The sequence below is a fragment of the Typopeltis vanoorti genome, chromosome 15 (assembly GCF_054136105.1).
Source record: "Typopeltis vanoorti isolate ZY-2024b chromosome 15, IOZ_Tvanoo_1.0, whole genome shotgun sequence".
NCBI lineage: Eukaryota > Metazoa > Arthropoda > Arachnida > Uropygi > Thelyphonidae > Typopeltis > Typopeltis vanoorti.
In genome coordinates, this window is record NC_143563.1 from 14,439,661 (window position 1) to 14,465,115 (window position 25,455).

The 25,455-nt window shown below is 34.5% G+C and overlaps 2 protein-coding genes across 2 annotated transcripts in view; one reads left to right on the forward strand and one right to left on the reverse strand.

Moving 5' to 3' along the window:
• LanB2 (laminin subunit gamma-1) overlaps positions 1-12,870 on the forward strand; it is a 403,913-nt gene extending 391,043 nt beyond the window's left edge. The window contains exon 26 of the mRNA XM_090405827.1: positions 8,300-12,870. Coding sequence (XP_090261953.1) covers positions 8,300-8,553 — 254 coding nt within the window. The 3' untranslated portion in view covers positions 8,554-12,870. The remainder of the gene's footprint in view (positions 1-8,299) is intronic.
• Positions 12,871-13,209: 339 nt separating this feature from the next.
• Positions 13,210-25,455, reverse strand: part of LOC150098403 (STING ER exit protein) — a 66,071-nt gene continuing 53,825 nt past the window's right edge. The window contains exons 6-7 of the mRNA XM_090405828.1: positions 18,541-18,633; positions 13,210-13,529 (exon numbers count right to left, since the gene is read on the reverse strand). Of these exons, the coding sequence (XP_090261954.1) occupies positions 13,467-13,529; positions 18,541-18,633 (156 nt within the window). The 3' untranslated portion in view covers positions 13,210-13,466. The remainder of the gene's footprint in view (positions 13,530-18,540; positions 18,634-25,455) is intronic.

Below are 25,455 nucleotides of genomic sequence, written 5' to 3' on the forward strand. Positions count from 1 at the left end.
TGGGTCAGAAGTAAAACACTTGACCAAAGACTAGAGACCGCAGATATGAGAGTTCTGAGAAAGATTAGAGGCGTGAACAGATGGCATCAATGGCAATATCATATTAAAAATGAGGATATTAGGAAAGAACTTGACATTGTCAGCATCCAGGAATGCATTAGCAGAGCTAATCTCAGGTGGTATGGTCACTTAAATAGAATGGGAGAGGAAAGATTAGCAAAACAAGTGTTCTCTGCCAGGTTGGCAGGAAAACGACCCAGAGGAAGACCAAGATATAGGTGGAGTGGTATTTTACAAAGTGCCTTAGACGATAGAAATATAAGATCTGATAATGTTGGGGTCTTGACAAGTAACAGACTGATTTGGAGGAAAATTGTAGATAGGAAGTTATTAATGATGTAATTTTTTCATGTAGTACTGTCATATCCTGTACACCCCTTGAGGGTACATGGCAGGAATTTGATGATGATGATGATGATGATGACATGTTAAGGTATTCCAGTCTGTTTTTAATGTGTTAACTGCAACTGTGCAGTCCATGATTACATCATCTGAGTTCATAACATTCCAATAGATATTTTTAAGGATAATACATCCATTTTTTGTCAAGTGGCAATTATCAGGCCTCTGTATTATCACTTTCAGAAAATTGCTGAGATAACACTCAGTGCTATGTGTGTGGAGGGCAGTCAGGATTAGGATTAAAAAAAAAAAAAAAAAGAGTTACAGGTTGTAGTTGTTTGGGAATACTTCATAAGGAGGGCTGTTCCAGAGGACAGAAGTAGATGAAGTAAGAGAAGAAGAGGAGTAGCAGGTTCAGTGTTTGCAATTGCACTGAAAAGGGATGCTGGATAGCTGCTGCTCTTATATTAACACATTCACGTCGGGGTGATCATAGCTCTCTCACAGCAGACCTAACCATCTGGCGAAGTGATGGAATTACCATTACCAGCAGTTTTTTTCTTGCATATTGTTGGATACACCACTTTTTTGTGACAGTTTCTTTGATTGTAACTAATCCTGCATAGCAGGGGGGAGGGTGAAAAGGAATACTCTTTTCAGAATATATTAAAAAACAATCATTAAAGAGAATGATATATTTGATTATTAGTTACTATACATGATTTATTAAAAGATGTAAAGAATAGCAAATATAAGAAAGAGAAGGGATCAGGCATGAATAAAAATATGTTTCAGTACTATAATATGGATTATGAATAATTTACATCTGTGATATTATATGTGTGCTTGTGTTATAAGTATCTGGGGGTACAATGAAGAATACATGATCCTATAAACTCTAGACTCTCATATTTGTATTTATGATGGGCATAATTTAGAAAAAAAAAATTATGATTAGATGGAAAGGGATTTGTTTGTGAAATATAAATCACTAACCAATAACAAACAGTGATTGTATACATGGCTTGCTCAGTAAATAACTATAGGGAGGGGGGCTTATCCTATGATCTAATAATGCTGATCAGGTGATTCCTGTGGGTGTGGCAGGAATACTTTTGGGTTGACGGAGGAGCTAATTATCTTGTATAATTTATTAGGCTTATTATGTGTATTTCTTTCTTTTATATATATATTTCACTTTATTTTCTGATAATTCTTTTATTTACTAATGCTCAATGTTTTTTTTTACATAGTAGTATAATATATATATAAATAGTTCTTAATAAGTTTAATTCTTGAAATTCACTTGTCTACCTGTAGTTTCACAATCCTGAGTTGTGGATAAGCACTAATCTGCATATCTGTTAGTTTCCCTTACCATAAATTTCATTGGGTCATCAGTCAGAAATGCAGAGTACACTGCAGATTTGATTTTCCCCATCAAGTGGCAAAAGTAGCGCATATTCTCTACTGTACTCTTGAAAAGGTACTTCCACGTTACTTACTGGATTCCATTTTTTTGAAACTGAAAATTCAGAAACCTTACTTTGTGAAATATCTTCCTTGTCAGATGAGAAACTGCTCTGTAAATCAATACCAATTGAAATCATCAATCTGAATTATTCACTACATCTTTAAAAATTCAAACCTCATCAGATGCAGTTTTTTTTTTCTTTCATTTTGACAGCAGTTCAGGAAACTCATCACTAGAACATGTGGATTTTGCACATATGTTTCTAGTTTGTTGGTTTTTATTATATGCATTCTTCTTATAGAATATAGAAGGATTTGTTTTCAGTTAGGAATAGATGAATTTTTACTCATTACATGTATACTGTCCAACTGGAAGCAACTGTCCCTATATAGTGAACAACATGCCTCCCCCCCCCAACAGCCACTATACTGCAGACACAAGAAAAACCAGTAGTTTTATTGTATCACCGAATAAGGCACAAAGAATTTGTAGTCTGTGTCAACAAATAGTGCAATTAGAGACAACTGGAATAAAAACAGCACTCCCTAATGAAACACGTCCCCTCCCACCGAAACTATGCTACATAGACTCAAGCAAAAGTTTGTTGTACCACCAAACACAGTATCTAATTAAAAACGATTGTCCTAGCATTTGCCCAACGTTTCAATTACATGAAATAAGTGTTTGATTGCATTTGAAATTTTTGATGTCATTAAGACAGATCACAAATGCTAACTTCAAATAAAATTCTACCAAAAGAGTTGGAATTAACATGCTGTATAAATTTTGTGTCAGTGAGTCCACCTGCCCGATGCAGAAGTGGCACACAAATGGTAATGAGAAGGCCCCATGGGTATGACAAACGTGTGAAACACTTCCTGACATGAACATGTTAAAGTTGCAACAGAAAGTGGAGGAATGATGGTTGTCAGTTCAGTGGAGGAATGACCATTGAAGTGCCTGTGGAATAGACAGTGCCAAACTATTGTGCCTATGAGGTAGAGGTTGAAGTGAATCATTAAGAGAAGAATGATCTATGAGCCAAACGAGGGATCCTCTGGACAGCATCAACGATTTTTAGGGAATGAGTTGAAATTCCTGTGGTTTGTTGTATTCATATTTTTTAATTAGTGGCAAAAAACCATGGAAAAAAAATAAAACACTTTAATAAAATGACTAGTTTGGTACAGCTCTATCATGCACTCCTTCAGATTGAGAAAAAAAAAACAAATATGACATCTCATTGCTACAAAATACACATACCTTGATTCATAGCCTAATTCGTTAATGTGTAGATCCTTTATGCATGCTGCCCAGAGCTGATTTAAGATAAGGCCTTGGTTTTTATTACACTGGGTCAGGCATTGTATCACCTCACTTGTTTTCTTAAATTTACATACACAATTATTAAATTATGTGTACGACATTTTAGTGAATTGCCAATTGACTTGATGGTTTTCATTAGTAGAGTGATAAGCTAGTCCAGATTTCTATGCTTGTTTCTTCTCCACATCATCCTGCCTGTCCAACATAACACAGCAGTTACAATAGATTTTGTATACCCCCAGTCTCTTCATAGGCCAATGAGATTGTTTTGGCAATCTTAACACAACGGAGACTTTTCGTAGAAATCGAAAGGCAACTTTACCGTTATGTTGTAGAAATTTTGCTATATTGTCTGTAGCATTTCCAATGCAAGGTAAAGAAACTGTGCATTTGTAGTCATCAGGTTTGTTATCTTGGAGCATGCAATGGTTTATTCATGATGTTTTGACTGTTTTTTTTTTTTTTTTTGAAGAATATCTTTCATATAAGATATTTGTTTCATCATTTGGCCAGGCTCCAAAGAAACTTTTCTTAACTTGACTGACTTCCTTAACACTTCACAAAATCTAATTTACATCAGAAGTAGAAAATGATAGATCCATTTCCTTCATGGATGTTCTAATCTCAGTTGAAGATCACAGTAATCTTAATTTTGAAGTATATAGAAAAAAATTCAATACTGGTCAGTATCTACATGCCAGTTCCCACCACCATCCAGCACAAAAATGAGGCATCATCAAAACTCTTCAAGTGAGAGCCATTACAATATCAAGTGATGATGATAAAAGAAATGGAGAAAAAATGTTTTATATAAAGACATTCTTCAAAAACACGGTTACAGCAGCATCAGAACTATTAACATCTTGATAAACCATTGCATGCTCCAAGAAAACAATCTGACGACTGCAAAGCCTCAGTTTCTTTACCTTATATCAAAATCCTACAACAATATAACTTTAAAGTTGTCTTTTGACCTGTACAAAAGTTTCCATGATGTTAAGATTGCCAAAACAATCTCATCAGTCTATAAAGAGACCTCGAGTATACAAAATCTATTGTAATTGCAGCATTTGTTGCGTTGGTCAGACATGGCAATCTGGAGAAATCCATTGAAAAGAATATATCAGAAATGTGGAGAAGAAACAAGTATATAAATCTGGACTAGCTCATCATACCACCAGTGAAAACCATCAAGTCAGTTGGAAGCTCATTAAAATTCAGTACATAGAATTTAATAATTATGTACATAAATTGAAGAAATCAAGGGAGATGGTATGATGTCCAACCCAGTGTGCTAAAAGCAGAGGCCTTATCTTAAATCAACTCTGAGTGGCATACATAAAGGATCTACACATTAATGAATTAGGCTGTGAAACAAGGTATGCTATATCTTGTAGCAATGAACCATGCATGTGATTTGTCATGTGTTGAATGAATTAAAAAATAAGTTTGTAATTCAGAAATCTCTTTGTAAAATACCCCTTTATATTTGTGTTTTTTCTCAATCTGAAGTAGTATACAATAGAGCTGTACTAAACTAATTATTTTATTAAACTTGCTTTATTTTATTTTTTTTATACGGTTTTCACCAGTAATTAATTTAAAAAAAAATTAGGAAAGATTTAGGAAACATGTGAGCAGTATTTTAGTGATGGGAAGATTTTGGATTTGTATAGCGTTAAGAATTGGGCAAGTGTAAAATAGCATCTAGAATAAAAGAGAATTGTGTATTACTGAGAGCAAGATAGAACTGAGATCTCATTTGCAAGAGAAAAGCCAAGACTGCATTTTAGTGGCATTCAAGGTGACCAGATTGTCCTTGCTCCATTGAAGGATAGCATGTATTAAAGGTTTTATGGCACTGATTGTAGATAATCTGCTGGAAGCTTGAGATGTCTGAGCACTACATGGTTTGTCAAATGAGTAGGATAAATGAAGAGGACTAGTATTGATTAAAAGTAGATGATTTATGTACATGAGAAAGAGAGCAAGTAATAGGACAGAGCCCTGAGGCACTCCTATTGGTGGTAAAACTCGAAGAGAAGGAGCAATCCATCATGACACACACAGTGAATGACCAGAGAGAAAGCTGGCTATCCAGTTACAGAAGGTGGCAAGCAGACCAAAGGATGGCAATTTATTTAGCAGGCCTTGATGCCAGATATAGCCAAATGCAGTATTCTAAGGATAGACAGATTTTGGATTTGTATAGTTAGCAGCTGGGTGAGTGAAAAAATAGCACTTCGAGTAGAAGAGAATATCTAGTTTTTTAGATGCTGGGTGGTTCCCTCTCTTCAAGCAGCACATTTCTCAGGAGGTCCGAGGTAAGTATCAAGATTATGTGAATGAACAAGAGAAACAAGATAAGGAGAAAATTTTGTATAGAGATTCTATGATCAGAGGAGTAATTAACGAAATTGTAACAAAATCCTGTTTTCCTGGCCAAAAGTTAATAATATTAATCATACTACCTGGATGCAGAAAGATAAGGTGAAAGAACTAATTGTCTTGGTTACCACTAATGACCTGAGAGATGAGAAGTATTCTAAGAGGGAGAATGTGAAAGCAAAATAATTTCTTTGCATAATGGAGACTCTAAGACTGCAGTGGAAATTATAGATCAATGAACATCTCAGGAGTGGTGGTAAAAGTACTGGAAAAGCTGGTCAAAAAGATAATTCAGTTATTGGTAGATAAGAATATTATACCCTAAGAGGGGCAACATGGCTCTGTGAGGGGTCAGTCATACCTTAATAATATACATACAAACTTTCTGTAACAAAGTAACAATTGAGTTGGCTACATGATAATCCTACTGGATTTTTGCAAAGCATTTGACAGAATACTGCATGGAATTGTCATACAAATTAGGAGAAATAGGGGTGGATAAGAGGATGGTTAATGGATAGATATCAAATAGTGGTATATGAAGGAGCAGAATCCAGGAGAAGGCAGTTACTAGTGGTGTGCCATAGGATTATGCTAGGACCATTACTGTTTAATTTATACATAAGTGATATAGGAAGTAATCTGAAGGGAAATATTCAGTTGTTTGCTGGTGATGCAAAATTGGGCAGAGTAATAGTTAATCAAGCTAATGTGGAGAGCTTGTAGGATGATTTAATAGGCTGTCAGTATGGGTAAAAGATAATGGGTGTCAGTTTAATGTGGAGAAATGTAAAGTTATATACTTTGGGATAAATAGATTACAAGCTGTTTACCACATTGATGGATCTGTACTGCAAGAAATACATGGAACTAGGGATTTGGGGGTTGGAGTTGAAGTTTAGAAGGCATATTGCTAAGGTTGCCAAAGTAGTTCATACAATTACTCAGCTATTGAAGAACATGCCAACAAGTAGACACAAGGGAATTATTCTTCTTTATAAGGCTTTGATATGCCCACATCTGGATTACTGTGCTCAGATCTGGGTTTCTTGGGATGAAGAGGGGAGAGAGGATCCAGAGGTGAGTGGTCTGTGAAATGCTCACTATGAGGATAGATTGAAAGTTTGTGGGTTGCAAAAGTTAGTTGATAGATGAAAGAGGGTATATAACATAATAGAAGCATTTAAGCTGCTTAAAGGATTTTATAGGATTAATGCAAGGGAAGTGTTTCAGCACTTGGCTACAGGGGGCAGAACAAGAGGCATACTTGAAAGTAAGAGCATAGTTAGTAGGGGTGTGAGGACTACATTTTTCACTTGGTTCAGTGAACGAATGGAATGGATTGCCAGAGACATTTGTGCGTGCTTTGTCTGTTAATGGGTTCAAGGAGAAGTATGATGGATACTGTGTGGATAGTTTGGGTCTCCCGTGATGAGTCTTCGGACTCCAGTGAGGCACCTGTATAATAATGATAATTATGCTCGAGTATCCCAGTCAGGGAATAACATTTGTTCATCTGTTGGGACAATCTGGATTTGAGTTCCATATACAATGAAAGGATTTTTTAGATGGGCTTTTTCAGTTATTGAGATAGTTGATCTATGGAGATGCAGCGTTTTTCTTTTTTGACATAATATACTGGCCTCATAGTCTTGGTTGCTTGGACTTTAATTCCATCAGATACTGATAGCAATATAAGCAGCTTAGTCTGCCTTTGCTAGGAATTTGTTAAGATGTTGCATTATCTGAGACACTATCTTGAAATATTTTGACTACTTATTAGTGCTTTTTAATTAAATTTAATAACTGAAAGTTTTAACTCTCAGGTTATAATAACTTAAAAACTTTGAAAAAAAAACAACTGAATAATGCACAATTTGCTTATTTATATACTTATTTCTTAAATTTCCACATTATGCCTATTTTATTTTTATATCAACCTTGGTTATCTATTGCCTTTTTTTTTGTAGGGTCATTACTTTTATTTCCTGTAACCTGTCACACTATTACTGTCCGCACGGTTAGCCTAGTGGTTTTGCACTTCACAACCATATGCCTGGGGAAGGAGTGTCCCAGGTTCGATTCCCGTCAACAACGTGAGGAGCTCAAGGATCTTCCTCAGCCATAGCCAAGTTAGCCGGTCTTGGGCATGGACAGCAGGGTTTTTTCTGCAAGTTTATCTGGTGTTTTTCATCCCACAAGCAGGCAAACCGGTCCGAGAACACACACACACACACACACGGATTACAGTCAGGAATACTGACCCAGACATAGGTCTGATTCATCAGCCTATGCCGGTTCCCGGATAAAATTTGGGGGGACTAGATGGGACCGTGAACTCCTGTACGGAATTTATTTATTTACGCTATTACTCAGCTCATCCAGCTGTAAAATTGAATTTTATTTCTGAAATATCTCAGTGCAGTCTTAAATCAACCATCTTAAGAAAAACATGGATAAAATTTTAATTTTTCAGTAACTCATCTACCTACCTACCTTACACACAGCCATGTAAATTAGTTTACATACACACACCTGTAATAATTCAGTATACTATGTTATATGCTAAGTATAGACTGATTTAAAATTAACCTGTTTAATTGTATTTTATTTTAGAAGACAAAATTTTAAAAGAAAGTAGCTTTTTCCATTTTTTTTTAAAACTTATGTGCATTGTTTAACATGTTCCAATATGGTAACTTTTTTCAGAGGGCTTACAAGATATCGATACAGATCTTCTTGAAGAATTAGAAAGGCGGTTAGAATTTGCAGAAGAAGATTTAAAACAAGCAAATTTTGATGCTAGGATGGGTGAGCTACGCAACGCTCGTGATTTGCAGTACCAGTGGATAAGGGACTATACAGCAGAAGTGGAACAGCTTAAGAAAGATGTTGCCAATGTTCAAGACATTCGTGATTCACTACCAGATAAATGCTATCGCCGAGTTGTCCTGGAACCATAATGAATGGTGATATAATACAACACAGATTCCTCCAATGCACATGCTGCTATTAGGTCAAGAAGATGGACTCGGAATATAGTGAATGCTGTGGTCACTTATGAGGGCCCATTCAGTTTCACATTACTGCTATGGGTAATGTAACCTAAAAGTTGTGAATAATTGTTTCGAACATAATTATTTTTAACTTTATTTAGAAACATATCTTGGATTTCTGAAGTTTAAAACATGATTTCATAGGTCGTAAATTCATTTATAAACTCAATATGCCAGTACAATCTCCTTGTATACTCTAAAAGTTAATGAAATCCAGGAAAGCATAAATCCAGAAATTGAAGAATACTAAAAAAAAAAAATGTTATTGCTATTTCAAGTTGCCATATTATACTGAAACTAGAAATATTCATTTGAATCTAAAATGGTTGTGTAAATACTTTTTTTAGGTTCATTTAAATGACCTAATTATTACATACTTCTCTGCTACTTCAAAAACTGCACTGAAAGTGTCAATTGGGTTCCATTTCCAAACATTTATAAATTTTTGATGTTTTATTCTAATCACTCTTTGAACTGCACCAGAAAAATTAAGAGACAATGCAACATATTTGCTGTTGTTCATAGCCAATTTATGGATAAACATATGTAAAAGAATATCATATTTCTTATTCGCAGTTATTTCAATAGCATAGTTAAATCACTCAGTCATATTTATAAAGAATGAAAAGTGTATGTAATCTGTATGCAGAAATTACCTATATGACTGAAATCAATATCTACCTAATGACCCAGGATAGCTCAAAATAAACTCTGCAGTGATTTCACTATACTGTGTGTGTATGGGTTTACACATACCACCCACCCATGCGATCCAATTATCCAACCTTCCAGTGAATGAATCTTTAATTAATTGACCTTTGAATGGTTAAGTGTGTTAAATGACTTCTGGTACAGCACCATGTATTTGAACCTTCAGTTATCCAACCCTTCAATTACCCAACTGCAAATTGTCCTCTTGCTGTGATTGGATAATCGAAGGATTACTGTATATATACAAACAGTTAGTATATACTCCTTATACACCTGCATATTAAATAATGTTGACTAGCTTATCTGTTCTACTGAAGAAAATCATTCCTTAAAAATATATATGTCAGAAATCCATAAAAGTTTCTACCAACATTAGACTAAAATTCAGTTAATCTGACTTATATTCATTAAGTATTATGTAGTAGCATGATCTTCACTGGTGCAAAACCACATCTAATTGTGGGATCACTGCAAATTTTAGCCGATCTCTTAAATAAAGAGATGACTTAATTTTATTTTACGGGTTGTCATCTATGTGCATAAGGATGTAGAAAGGAAAGTCAAGCAAAAGTAATAGGGAGAAAAAAATGAAAATGTCATTTTTTTTCTCTTCGGTGAAATGAAAAAATAATCTAAAGAAGTTTCATTCTAATTTCATGTCTCAAAAGAGTCGTATCTTCATTTTTTTAAAAAATTTTCGTATCTTTTCTGATGCAACACATTTATGTGTTGTCCTCTTATGCCATTATCTATGATATGTACTGTATTCTCACCAAAATTTTCAATATTCTACCTAATGTTTATCACTCACCAAAGGAAGCCAATGAAAACTTGGATCAATCCTATCTTTATTTCTTTTATCTTTCTTATTCCATGCAATATCAAATAATTCATTCTTTATGCAGAACTTTACTTAACCACTAATAAGAATACTGTTTGATAACTGGAGGATTTTACTTAAATCTTATGCTTATATTTGTGACCCTCCTCCAGTTTAAGACAACTATCAATTGATGAAATAAGTAGTCTTTTCACAGGCCATTACTAATTTATGCTTACAGCAGGATTTAAATTCTTACAAAGAAAGAGATTGAGAGCAGTGGCTTTACCAACTAAATGAAATGCATGGCAATTTGAACTTACGTAATTTGTATGATTTTCCTACTGTTTACCATTCTTGGTCTATGTAGAAAAATGCTCGACTCTGCTTCATTGGGTCATCTTACAATATTACACTAAAAGACAAAGATGTATTTTTTATTTAGTCACAGTACTGAAGATCTGAGATTATATTTGTGGATTTTATTAATTCACAATTTGTCACATAGCCAGGATTCTATAGCATACTTTGGTGTTATTTTTCATTGAATGTCAAAGTTTGATCTGTGTATATATATAGAAGATCTGTATTGAATATGTTTGAAAGAGTATTTCTATAGAGTTATGATTTTGGTGTTATGTACGTGTAATTAGGCATGTTCTATTACAAATGACCAATGACTCAGTGTAAATTTTTATATGTTTTGACATTGAAGTGCATTGTCTACTGTGTTATTGAAAGCTTTATGTTGTTCTCCAGTGCCATTTACATTATTACGGAATCTCAGTACATTATTCTTAAGCACAATTATTTTTTTAACCACTTTTTTTTTTTTTTTCTTCCAATTAACACAAACAGAAAGAGATATGAAGGGAAAAAAATCAAGGTACTTGTGTTTGCATTCTGATGAATAAGTTACTGACATATTTACAGAATAATTCAATACACCTCCAACTTCATTTTTAGTAACACTTAAAGATATAATTGTTATGTGATTCCTAATCAATCAACACAACAGGTGGATGTAAAATGGGATTTATAAACATGAATACTGTACTTAGAGTAGAATAAGGTGTTGATCCATATTATGCAAATACAACAGACCTTGGATTATCACAAAGAATATATTAATATGCATGTGTGGCCACAGCAGTTTCTCCTGAACGGGTTAAGGAGATAATTTCCCACCTTTCTTTAATAATTCTAATTCTATTCACTATATCATTTTGTAATTTAATAAAAGAAGAAATTAAAAAATAAATCCAAGCCTTTTCTGTGTGATGCATTTCTTCATTAGCCAGTCCATGCCAGTGTAAAACCATACAGGCATTTTAAAATTGCAACTGGTTACGTGCAAATAATTTTATATAATAAATTTTTGAATATAGGGCATGTGGTGCTTGGCAGAGTGAGATGACTGAAATTCAAATTTTACCATTTGCTCAAAACTAGATGAGTTTCCTTTAGTTTGCAGTTACATTTCTCCATCTCTTCTCATGCTATCAAAACAGCACACAATAATAATAATAATAATGTGTATTGTTTTAATATAAGAAAAAGAACAGACCAAAACACACTAACTTGGAAGGTCTCCAAGACTAATGGTAGCTGTACCAATTATGTTATTCTCCAAGATTAGCTCAGGGATCTAGTCCAAATGCAGGACAATATGGACAAGAACCATTACCACAAATTTTTATTAGTAGAATTTTTTTTTTTTTTTTTGTACAATCTTATTTTGAATTATGATTAAATTTTCTAGCATGTTAACTGTAAATGTTTCTGGGGAAAAAAAGTTTCACAATTTCATCAGCTAGTTTTTCTTGATATAATTACTGCACCATTGTTATTAGTATGTCTGGTTTTATTCTTTATGAAACAATTATTTGAAAGAATATTATCTATATTATTTTTATTAAAAATTAATCAGTAATAATTAATTATATGAAGAGCCGAAGGCTTCAATAATAATTTTATTTAAAGGTGAGAAATATATTTGTTAAATCGAGTTTCTTGTAAACAAATTATTCAAACAGTGCCTTTCTTACGTGCCCGCCTTTTCATCTTTATCCATCAAAGAATTAATATTCTTGCTACCTCCAAATGTTAGAAAGTTTTTCAGACCAAAGGAATATATGCTTGTCTGTTGCATATTACAAGGGCCAATGCCTAGTTGTAAAAGTAACTTGTATTTTTGATATCTGTGCAATATAGACTAACTGCCACATGTACAGTATAATTTGTGTGTTTTGTCTGTTGTGATAAAATAAATGGTAGATTGTCAGAGCCTAGATATGCTTGTTTAAATTTCACTTTTAATATTTATTAATGATAAACACTTTATCAATGCAACAACAACTGTATAATATTTTGATAAATTCAACTTATTAGAAAAAAGCTCAATATTATGTTTATTACAAATATCAGAATTTTTGAGTTGGACATTCCTTCTCTGACAGTACTCTTTTTTTTGTTCATAATTTATAAAAACTGTATATCTGGGTTTCTGTTAAAAGCTTTACTTTTGTTTGCCAAATACTGCCAGCTAAAAGAGAGAGTTATGATGTGTGTCATGTATCACTGCCATCTATTTTAAATTTGTCAGTTTTAAATTATCTAAAGTTTGTCTTTTAATGAACGTATCTGTTCTATATGTTTTCAATTGTACTTTAAATAAACTGTTGTAAAGCTTTTGTGTTAGTGTAATCTTAAAACAGATAGCCACGCTGACCAATACAAGGACTAATAATATAATTTATCAGATATACAGTGAATTCTCACTATAGCAAACTTGTAGGGACCATAGGAATAGTATGTTATAGTTTACTGTAGTGAATGTTCTTTATAATGGCATTGTGTCTATAGGGTTTTGGTCATTACTTTTCAGTAATTTATTATAATGAGTAAAATTGTTATAATTTAAATAATATTTTCTATAGTGAGAGTTGAATGTATTGTAATATCTGAAGTTTTGCATGTGAATATCAAAATTCAGGAAAACAACTGAAGCTTTTGCATTAAAAAATGATTACTTTTGTTTCTTAAGTTTATTTATAAATCCTTTTCACATATTTTAAATTCTAATTATTTATACATGATGGATGGATATTATGTACACAAACTGAAGCATCATTAACTTACAGTAATTTTCACCAGAAATGACATTCAGATCTAAGGATCATTTAAACTGGTTCTATAATAATTTTAACTGTTTCTTCCAACCAAAGTTTAATTTCTATATACAAAACTCTGTAATACACAGCACTGACTCTCCAGACATTCCTGTATTTCATTTATCTATAAGAGTACCTCTTGGCTTTGATTTTTTAGCTTCCAATTCCATCAATGCAGCCTAAAAAAATTGGGATTAAAAATAATTTTAGTTAAATGTATGAAAAAAAATATATATAATACAAAGTTGTTCATTATTAGGAAGAAAAGTCTTATAACAGTTATTTCATTTTAAATAATCATTTGTGTGATGACAAAACTTTGAGATTGTGAAATAGTCTGCTTATAATTCAAAGAAATTGCACTTCTTACTTAACTGACTTAAAAAGAACCTATCCCTTGTTATGTGGTAGAGGATGCTATCGGGCAATGTCAACAGTTCAAATGGACCCAAACATGCAATGCTAACAGTAAGACAATAAACCCTTCTTCTTTCTTGAACATGAAGTAAGTCCAATGCAACACTGGATCATGTCTGGAGGTGTTGGCTACTACTTACGGCATACTGAATTGGCAGAGTATGCAGTTTTTATAGGCTCCAGTTTAATTCTCCAACCATCTATAAAGGAAGAAGCTGATGTTGTAGTAGAAGGAATGAGCATGTAAGAGAGAAACATTGATTAATTGAATTATCCTCCTCTGGACACCAAGGATTCTTATTGAGATTTTATGATGGACTACTATAAATGAGTATAGTACTCTAAGGCAAAAGATTTCTCTTTCTTATAAACCTAAGAAATACATTCAAGAGAAGGTTGCAGAATGTTTAGAATTACAGCCAAAGCAAGGAGGTTAATGTGCATCTGTTAATTGTTCTGCCTGCAACCTCCAAACGAGACCATCTAGCTCCCTTTCAGTTGAAAAGCTCATTTAAAAAGGTGTTCTGAATAAATCACAAGACAAGAAAAAACACTTATCAGGAAAAAAAACATTCAAATAATGGTAACAGAACATATCTTAATTCTGTATGGTTTAGTTGTTTAATAGAGCTAACATAGTTCAGTCAGTTTTGATAAAGCCCTTTAGCTAGAGAGACCTAGGTTCAAATCCCATCTAGGAAGTGAAGAATTTTCCAAGAGTGAAATGCCCAATTTTCACTCCTGGAAAATTGAGCTTTTCATCACCCAACCAGGTAAACTGGCCAGGAGAATACATGCAATTTACATATTATGTTTTTATGTGTAAATTACAAGTGTTCTTCTGGCCAGGTTATATTTAGCCATGAGGCTTATCCTAAAAAGTATGGTTATATATATATATAAAAGCCAATTTGGGCAAGTTTTGGTCTTAAAAGCATGTAGCCTGTAGATTATTATACTAGTTGAGGTGAAGCTATGCTGCTAGCAGTTTACTTCAGGGAATTTACTTGAGTATTTGGTGCTGTTGCTTTCACCATGGTATAGAACTGTGAGCATTATAACACTTCTTTGTAAACAACATTAGACGTTTCATCATCTTCGACAAAAATAAATTTTCACGAATGCTAACTCGAGGACATGCTACATATAACTAACTGCCCATGTCCAAAACATTCATATTTGCATATCTAAGCATCTGTCCTTGGCCTTTATTAATCATTATTCCAAAGCAAACTCTTATTGGAAATTGTAAGCGTTTGATCTGAAAGAATGAGATGTATCCAAGGAATGAAGACAATTTCTCCAATACCAAAACCTGCAAATATTTCAGGGAGGGTGTGCATATTTTGGAGCAACAACCATTTTCAGCGTAATTTCATGACCAGGCACTCCAGGATTAAGCAAATTCAAAAATTCCATGGGAAAATGAACTGCATCATCTAATGATTTGTAAACACTAATAGATCTATTAACCCTATTAAAAACCAACTTGTTCATTATTGATATGCCGTCATTTCAAGGTGCAAGGATAGCTCTTTCCCTGAACCAAGAAGGTGATTTTCTGTTATGTTCTCAATAGATGGATAAAACACAGCACAACAGTTCATCTGCAGTTTGGACAATTTTCTCAATATTTAGGTGTGTTAATATAATTTTTCTGTCTTTTTGCTATACTTCACCATTACCAATTTTTAACAATTTTGAGGAGAAGGAAGTACATTGGAGTCTATGTAGGTGAGCATGCATATTGGTTTTTAGAAAAAACTTCTCTATATCATGCCATAGGGATGATTTCTTAAGGGAGGCATTCACTTTGTCCGCCCTGGTTCCGTGGGATACAACAGGCAGTGTTTGTTGAAAATCCCCAGAAAATAAAACAGTTATTCCATCCATTCTTTGATCTGATATCCCTTGGTGTAGATAATATCACAATATCTAACAATATCTGGCCAGATATTGTTAAACTGCAGTACAGGCTATGGAGAGAGGTAAAAAAAAAAAAAAAAACAATCTAAAGGTGTACACCAATGAAAATGCACACAAACCATCTTTGGAACCTCCTCTATCTATTGGTGAAGACATCAAAATCAGTCAATTCGTTCAAGTTATAAGTAAACATTGAAAACAGGCTGTTAAATGAAAAAAGACATTTAATATAAGACCCTGATTTTTGTTCCCCTTGGCAAAGGTGAATAGCATTTCAGAAGCCTCCTGAACTTCCTGCTGTAGGCAATGCATGCCATCTAAATTTGTTGCCATAGCTCTTCTGGATCTGATTCTCAGTTGAAACCAGTCTGGGCAGTGGCCCTTCCCATAATGCATAGCATTATACTTGTTTATAAGGATATGTACCTTACATTATGGGATACTAAGGCAATTGATGTGAAGTCATTAGCTTCTATATACAAGTAGCCCAGCAGTGAAGTTACTTCACATGCAAACTTTGTTTGCTCATATTTGGATAAAGGATGAAACCAAGAATATAATTTCTTGGCATCTTTAATTTATAGTATAACCAAGTGAAAAAAAATTTCAACATCAAAACCTAATTAGTAATAACCTATACTCACTGACCTATAATTGTCACCATTCACCTTGGCAGTAACCTGATGTAACAAAACTATTTTGCCTCTTTTCTACTCATGAAATTCTGGCTGAAAATAACTGGGTCAGAGGCATTGCCTTTTACTCCCACATTTCCTTAATATGCTGAAGGAATCTAATTCCATCACTATGTTTGCACCAAGTCTGACAATAATACCAGCTCTAAGTTTTCAATTTCCACCACAATGTCAGGTACCACTTATTTCTGCAGATGAAATACCTCATGCATTTGTTTCTCTGTTTTCTCAATAGTTATTCCATAAAATTTGCTTTTTTGTATAACTGTTTGCTTAATAAACCTAATCATCCATTTAACTCCCATTTGATTTATCCTTCTAAATTCTCAGTTACTACTTCTTTCAAGCACCTTCAATTGTTTTTCCATGCCACTGCTTCAAGTTACCTCCTAAATTTATCCCAATTTCCTACTTTGCACTTCCACACATATATCCTTTATAACCATAACTTCATCTTACCAAGTTTACTCTGCAGGTGAAGAGCTGCATTGTCTCTCTCTCCAACTGGCAGCAAAGTGATACCTCTGGAATGACTTAATGGGATTATATTGATCAAGTGCATATAATAAACAACTATGTTATACCAACTAGTTTCACCAACTAAGGCTGTTGGCATCTTCAGGGTACATAACTAATGTAAGGCACTAAAAAGTAAAAAACTGTTACAAACTATAATCAACCGATTCCAATTATATTAAACAAAGAACAGAGCGTGTACAATACATGCATAGAGCGTGCATGATCTCACTTGTTGTTATTTAGGAATGTACTATAGTTGGCACTGTAATTCAGTTCTGGCGAGTTGAGAGATCTAATAAGGGTCTTCCAGATCACAGGTAAGATTAGTCCTTGGTTGTTCCTGTTAATTCCTTACATAGAGGAGGACTTCCACTCCCGAATTTTTAAAGAGGCTACAACAGTTGCCCGCTGCACACAAAACATTAACAGGAACCAAGGACTAATCTTACCTGTGATCTGGAAGACCCTTATTAGATCTCTCAACTCGCCAGAACTGAATTACAGTGCCAACTATAGTACGTTCCTAAATAACAACAAGTGAGATCATGCACGCTCTATGCATGTATTGTACGTGCTCTGTTCTTTGTTTAATATAATTGGAATCGGCTGATTATAGTTTGTAACAGTTTTTTACTTTTTAGTGCCTTACATCAGTTATGTACCCTGAAGATGCCAACAGCCTTAGTTGGTATAACATAGTTGTTTATTATATGCACTTGATCAATATAATCCCATTAAAAGTCATTCCAGAGTTTTTTGGTCAAGAAAATTAAACATTTTTTAACAAGTGATAACTCTTTTATGAACACATTTTCTACTACTACTAAGATCTAATACCCTTTGACCTAGACCTTCCTCTATCTGGCTATGGTAACTCCTAAAATACCCTTTCTTTCTTTCTTCCTTATCATTTCAGTTCCTCAGTAACAACATCCAACAATGTATATAATCCTGTTCAGTTCCAAGTTACTATTACCATCTTCCTGATGTATCACTACCTAGCTGGATTCAATTCCTCTTATAAAATTAACAATACTCTCATTCTCTCTATGAAGTATGTATATCTTCATCAACTATATCATTTTAATTCCTATAAATGACTGGGTCAAAAGTATTACTAGTTCACACTGATATTTTCTTAATTCCTGCACCAAAAGAACTTTTGGGTTCTTACATTTACAAACTTCATGCTATTCACTCTCTTCACATAAAATTATTTTTGGCATACTCTTATATCATGATTCATCACCTACAAACTATTTGCTCTCTCTGATAAATACATTTTGCAGAAAGAGCAGCTTATAAAAATTATGTATCAAATAATGTATCAAAAAATCAAATTAATTCATCAAATAATGTCTTCACAGCTGCCAATATGCTAAATAATTATAATTATTATTGATATATGCTAAAAAGTTAAGTAGATATATATGTGTGTATTCCATCTCCATCACACACACACACACACGTGTGTCAAAACTTGACTCAAACAACAGTTAAACTAGTCAACACAGGCAATTTTCAACTAAAAACCAGGTATGTAACTGAAAATAATAAACATTTAACTAACTTAAAACTCTTGAGATAAAAATATATTATACATTTTCATACTTGAGAATAAAATGCACTTAACCTGTTCAAGTAACTTTCTTTTGTTGATTCCTTTCCTTTCAAGTTGCTTTTCAATTATACGAGCATTGTTGGCATAAGAATCAGCTACTTCTCTCTAAAATAAAATTAAATAATTTCAATGTCCTTGTATATTCTTATTTATTTATTCAGAAAATATAAAAATTAGCCTGTCATGTTCTGCAATCTTATTAAAACAGATAACAGTTAACATGATTAAACATGGATTAAAAGCAAACTCCAAAATGGAGTTACATAGCTATTTTAATGGTACTACAAGACAAAACCACTAAATTATTAAAAAATAAAAATAAAAAAATAAATTGTTAACATCTACCTTGAAGTACATAAGAAATACATTCACTACCATTATTACGGCAAGTCTGGATGGAAAAATCATACTTTGGGCACCTCTTCACATAGTATTAGATGGAAGAAAATTAATGTGCTATACTGAAGTTACTACGGATAAGAGAGACTAATTTTAGAATCAGCAGTGGAAATGAAGCTTTCTCCTAACCTTAACAAGTATGGCTATATTAATCTGCCAAAAATTTGAGACAGTCATCTTAAGCTCAACTTCAACACAACAACTGCAATAACTTCTTTTATACAACATTAGGACTTTATACAATTTTGAATTGTTTCACTTACTCTATGTTGACTATAGTCCGTAAGGTATCCAAAAGTATTTGGACACTTTACGTGCCATGCAAATTTTGGATTCTACCACATGCAAATATTCAGGGAATGTCTACATAAATCTAGTAATGAAAGGTGAGATGTGCTGCATGTTTTGTCCTGTACTGTACTTGATGTAAAAATGCCATGGTGTGCCGAACTGACAGAGTTCCAATGTGGGATGGTAATTGGGTATCACGGCAGTGGTCTTTCTGTGACACTGCTACCTAACCTTAACTGTCTGTCTGTGACACTGCTACCTCAGTATACTGAAATCCACTGTTACATGTCTTTTGAAGATAGAAAGTTGATGGGGCTACCACAGCAGGAAAATGCCCTGGGAGACCACCAACACTCACTGATCGAGATCAATGTCTCAGAATGCTCAAGAATTCCTGCACTTCATCAGCGACAGACTTCGCAGTTAACCCTGAAAATACTACACAGACATCTGTCAGCATTATAGCAGAGAGTTATATGCCTTAGGTTACCATGGCAGAGTTGCTGCAAACAAGCCACAACCCCCCCCCCCCCAATGGCAAACGATGTTTGAACTGGTGTCTTTCACACCAGTGAAAGGAAAAGGGTTCTGCAGAACTATTTAGTAATAAGGTGTGACACCTTTTGACTACTTATATATATGGAAATATGACTTCTGCTTTACTTCAGTCTTGATATCAATTATGGGTTGGCTCCCACTGATGAGACCTCAATAAAGATTGAAACCAGTCTGGGAAGTGGCCCTTCGTATAATGCATAGCAATATACATGTCTGTAAGGATATGTGCATTGCATTATTTTCTTCGCATCAATTGCCTTATGCAATTGATGTGGTGTCATCAGCCTCTATATACAAGTAGCCCAGTCGTGAAGTGACTTCACGTGCAAACTTTGTTTGCTTACACTTGAATAAAGGATGAAACCATGAATATAACTTCTTGGCATCTTTAATTTATGGTCCTGTGGGGCAACAAATCACGCTTCCAAATGTTTCACTCTGATGGTCGTATTTGGATCTGGAGATTACCCATAGAACAGTTCCAGAAGGACCACCATTCCAACTGTCAACTTTGGTGGAGGCCTGGTAATGGTATGGGGTGTTTCAGTTGGATGGGGCTTGGTCCATCAGTGGATGTGCCCAAAACCATGACATCTGATTGCTACCTGAACATCCTGGACAACTTCATGCTTCAGACACTGTGGAAGTACTTTGGTGGTGATCCTTGCATGTTTCAGCATGACAATTCTTCATGCCATACTGCACTGCACTGCATGTCTGAGATTGGTTCCACAAAACAACGTTGAAGTGTTGGACTGGCTGGCTCCGATTCTAAACCACAACCCAGAATGCCAAATTCCCTCCAAAATAAATTGAAATAGACCAGATAAAAGTTTCTCGCATCACGGATGGGAATCGAATCCAGGTCTTTCCAACCAAAGGGCTTCGTCTATACCGACTGAGCTACAGAAGCTCACTAAAGGAAGTAGGTGAGTAGTAGATGCAAAAGAGAATGTTTAACTAATGAGTGTCTATTTTGCTAAGAACTATGAACCTTGTATATCAACCAATGTCGTTAATATACAGATCTAATAACAGAATCAAAAACTTATCCCTGGGATACATCTTAAATCTTATTAATGGAATGAATACAGCACATACAAATAATTAAACACAAGTTTCATGATCCTATATTTCACCTCAGTCACTGAGACATCATCACGGAAACAATAAAATTGCAAAAGCACATACAAAATTGCACAAAACAATAGATGGAAAAAATTAGACTGAAAGCCTCATGTCCTATGAGGGCACCCTTTTGGTTGCAGTTGGCTAGCCTTAGCGGCTAGGTGGGAGGTCTAAGAATTAAAATTTCCAAAATCTTGGGAAGTTTAATACAACCATATTTATTAAGATTATGCTATTTTTTTAAACCTGCTGCTGATCCTAAAGAAAGTCTTTCAAATTTGTATTTATTATGATGAAACAGTAGTTTTTTCCCATTTGATTCTGTGCAAGGTATCCAAGGCATTGTCAGCTAGACCTGACTGACCATACTTATGGCCACAGATGTCTGCAGTTCTCCCAGTTTGATCATAAAATGATAAGTTGCAAGAACAAGGTAAATACCTGGAACAGAAAGAGGAGGTAGATGATCCTTTGAAGAGCAGATGAGGGCAGCCAGCTTCAAATGAGATTTGAATGCAGTGCAGAGATTGTACTTTTTTAAAAGTTCTGGCTATTTTCTTTTCTCAAGGTGCCTCAGATATAAGGAACAATGATAGCATTACTATAGTTCAGTACGTTGAGAGGGATGTGAGGAACAGTACATTTGTTGATCTTTTTTTTCTTTTTTTTTTTTTGGTATTGTAACCATTGAACAAGAAGGTCTGGCTAATAAAGGAGAGTTCAGACTGAGTAGAACAGAGACGAAGCTCTATTAACAATTATCATCATCATTAAATTACTGCCATGTAACCTCAAGGGGTGTACAGGATATGGTGGTACTACATGAAAAATTTACATCATTACTAACTCCCTATCTACAATTTTCCTCCAAATCAGTCTGTTACTTGTTAAGACTCCAACATTATCAGATCTTATATTTCTATCTTCTAAGGCACTTTGTACCGTATCAATCCATCTATATCTTGGTCTTCCTCTGGGTTGTTTTCCTGCCAACCTGGAAGAGAATGCTTGTTTTTCTACTCTTTCTTTCATTGCCCATACCACCTGAGATTAGCTCTGCTAACACATTCCTGAATATCATTTCCTAATATCCTCAATTTTAATATGATATTGCCATTGATGCCATCTTTTCATGCCTCTAATCTTTCTCAGGACTCTCATATCTGTAGTCTCTAGTCTTTGGTCAAGTGTTTTACTTCTGCCCCAGCTCTCAGATCCATAAGTTAAAACTGTTTTGAACACTGTCTTGTATACAGCTAATTTAGTGTTCTGAGTAATTTCTCTCTTATTCCATATGAATTTATTCAATTAACTTCCTACCATACCAACTTTGTTGATTCTGTTTTCTATTTCCATTGAAATAGACAAAAACCACCATATTTAATTTACCATCTTCACTAAAAATCGTGATTAAGTAGCTGAAATGCTTTACTTGGTCCACAAGTTCTCTGTTCACAACGCAGTTCAACGATTCTGCCTATTTTCATTGTCTTTGTCTTTTTATTGCTGACCTTCATACCATATCTATTACAACAGTTATTCAATTTAGTCAGCTAATCTTGCAGACTTGTAGTGGATTTATTTAGAAGTATAAAATCATCTGCATAAAACAAAGAGCCTACATTAACATCTCCAATTATCAGGTTTAATACCATTTTCCTTCATAATATGATCCACATAGATAATGAATAACAGAGGGGATAATGTACATCCTTGTCTCACACCAGATTTAACATTAAACCATCTTCCTGTACTTCCTTCAATCCTTACTGCTGATTTACAACCCAAATAAAGACTAAGTAATGCTTGATATAATGCCCCATTGACACATAACTGTAGCGTATTGAATAACTTCTCTCTTGGCACCTTGTCATATGCCTTTTCCAGATCGACAAAACTTAAATACAGATCTTTGTTATATTCCCATGCTTTCTCAACTATATGTCGTAAAGTGAAGATCTGATCCTGATAGCCTCTATTTGGCCTGAATCCAGCTTGTTCTTCACCAAGCATTTCTTCCACAATTCTTCTCAACCATTTTTCAAGTATACTAGCATAAATCTTGCCAGGAACACTCAGTAAGGAAATACCTCTGTAATTCTTACATTCAGGTTTATTTCCCTTTTAATATATGGGTACTATGAGAGCTCTACTCCAATCTATACAGAGGGAATTCGTCCCTCTGTCCACGCCTTCTGAACTATGCAGTGCAGCAACTGTAAGACTTTTATACCACCATACTTATGTATTTCTGATTGAATATCATCTACTCCTGCTGCCTTTCCACATTTCAAGCCTTTGATGGCTAATTCTACTTCAAGTATGGATATGTATTCCTGACTGTATGCCTGTTGAGTGTTTTTTACCACTGTGCTATGACTGCTTATTTCATTTAGCAATGTTTCGAAGTAATTACTCCATACAGTCAAGGATATCTTTTTCTCCTGTTTTCATGTCACCTTTATCATCTCTAATTCCTTTTACAGCACTCTTTCTTCCATTTCTGAGCTTCTTCAACAACCTCTAGAATATTTTGCTACCTTCTTGATATTTATTTTCTATATTCTTACCAGTCTTCCCATGATACTTGTTTAGCTAGTTTTACACAGTGTTTAGCTTTCTTACATTTGTCTCTGTATTCTCTAAGAGCAGAAGCTGACTTATTTGCAGGAACTTTTGATATGCTTTCTTCTTTTCCTTCACTGCCTCTTTAACTTCCTGTGTCCACCATGGAGTTCTAATTTTTCTATCCTTGCAGACAACTTCATCACATGCCTCTCTGGCTGAATCAATCAGGGTTTTCTTCAAGGTTTGCCACTGAATCTCCAAGGTTTGGTTCCTGTTCTCAAACTCTTTCATTTTTTCTTCAATAATCTTTGTGTATTTTAGTCTAAGCTCACATCTGAGAGCTGCTCAACTTTTATTCGCTTTAAAACTTTCTTACATGTCATTCTTTTCAATATGAAATTCAATTTTATCCTGCTTAAGACTAAATAGTGATCACTTCCATTTTCAAATCCTCTGTACACTCTGGTGTCCTGAACCAGGGAGAAAACATCACTATCAACAATAACATAGTCAATGAGACTTTTATTATTCCTTGCCTCTTCACTCCATGTGAATTTGTGCACATTTTTATGTTGGAACATAGTGTTAGTAATAACTAGTCCATGTCCTGAGCAGAAATCCAACAGATATTTGCCATTACTATTAGCTTTGCTCTTTTCTCCAAATTTTCCCAAAATATTTTTGTATGTCTCACAATCATTTCCTACTCTGCTATTTAGATCCCCAACTTTTCCTTTTTCATTATGTCAGTAGCTTTCTCTAAAGGCTCAAAAAATTCTTCAACTTCTACCTTAGTAGAACCTTCTGTGGGACCATAGGCACAAATAAGTCTCATTGTCCAGTTCCCATTCTGATATTTGTCCATATCACTCTACTTGAGACTGCTTGCCATTCAAGAAGATTAGCCTCATATTTAGTGTTGAATACTATGGCCACTCCTTCTTTTCTTTGATTGGCATTGTCTGAATATAACATTTTGTATGTATTGCTTAGAAAGGTCTCACCAGTTTTGGTCTTTTTTTGTTTCAGTCACCCCTATTATATCGATCTGGTACTTATCTAATTTCTCAGCTAGCTCCAGTTCTTTGCCATTCAGGCTTCTTATGTTGATAGTACTGATCTTCAACTCTGGTGATATTGAGTTGGGTGTGTTTTAGGGTTTATTCCAGTAGCTGACTTTTCGCTGTTCGTCCTGGTGGCGAAAACAACGGGGGCCTTGTTTAACCGGGTGACGCCCCAGCAGGCATGAAATTTTGTCATGTTGTACCATCATTTTGTATTTTGGTTTAAGCCAATAAGAATACAATTTGGTCGGCTAAATCCCAAATTGCCATTAACAAGGGTTTTGATAATGCCATACTGCTGAGAGGGGGAGGGATGATGTTTATTCCATTAAACCTTATGAGTTGAAACCAGCAAGTAAATCTACATAGTCGAACCAAAATCCTGCTATAGAGAGGGTCACAGTCTGACGCTCATTTTCCCTTGCAATATAAAGTTCAATGGCCTGATGTGGCTAAGTAACTTGGCGTCTTTGAAACTTGATTAATGCTCTAACAGGGTGGTTAGTCCTAACTGCATAGCATATTATGGCTGTCAATTGTGCATGTTCTTCTGGTGTTTGCCTTTTTTTTTTTTTAATGAAAAACTAGCAAGTACCAGGGGAAGTGGTAAAGGATAAACCCTGTCACTTCCATATAAGACCACTCAACTCACCTACAAATGAAAATACCTAATAAAGATTTTTTGCATCCTAGATGGGATATGAATTCAGGTCTTTCCTACCAAAGTGCATCATTGAAATTGACTAAGATACACAGGCTTTTGGTCTCACATCAGATAATGAAATTTATCTCTCATTTAAAGACATAAACATCCATATGTAGGGAACACCAAGTTGGTTGGTCTGAGAGTTGATATGCTCACCCTCATCAAAGAAACTGGCATAACAAAGTTACATGCATCATGGTATAAATGAATTAG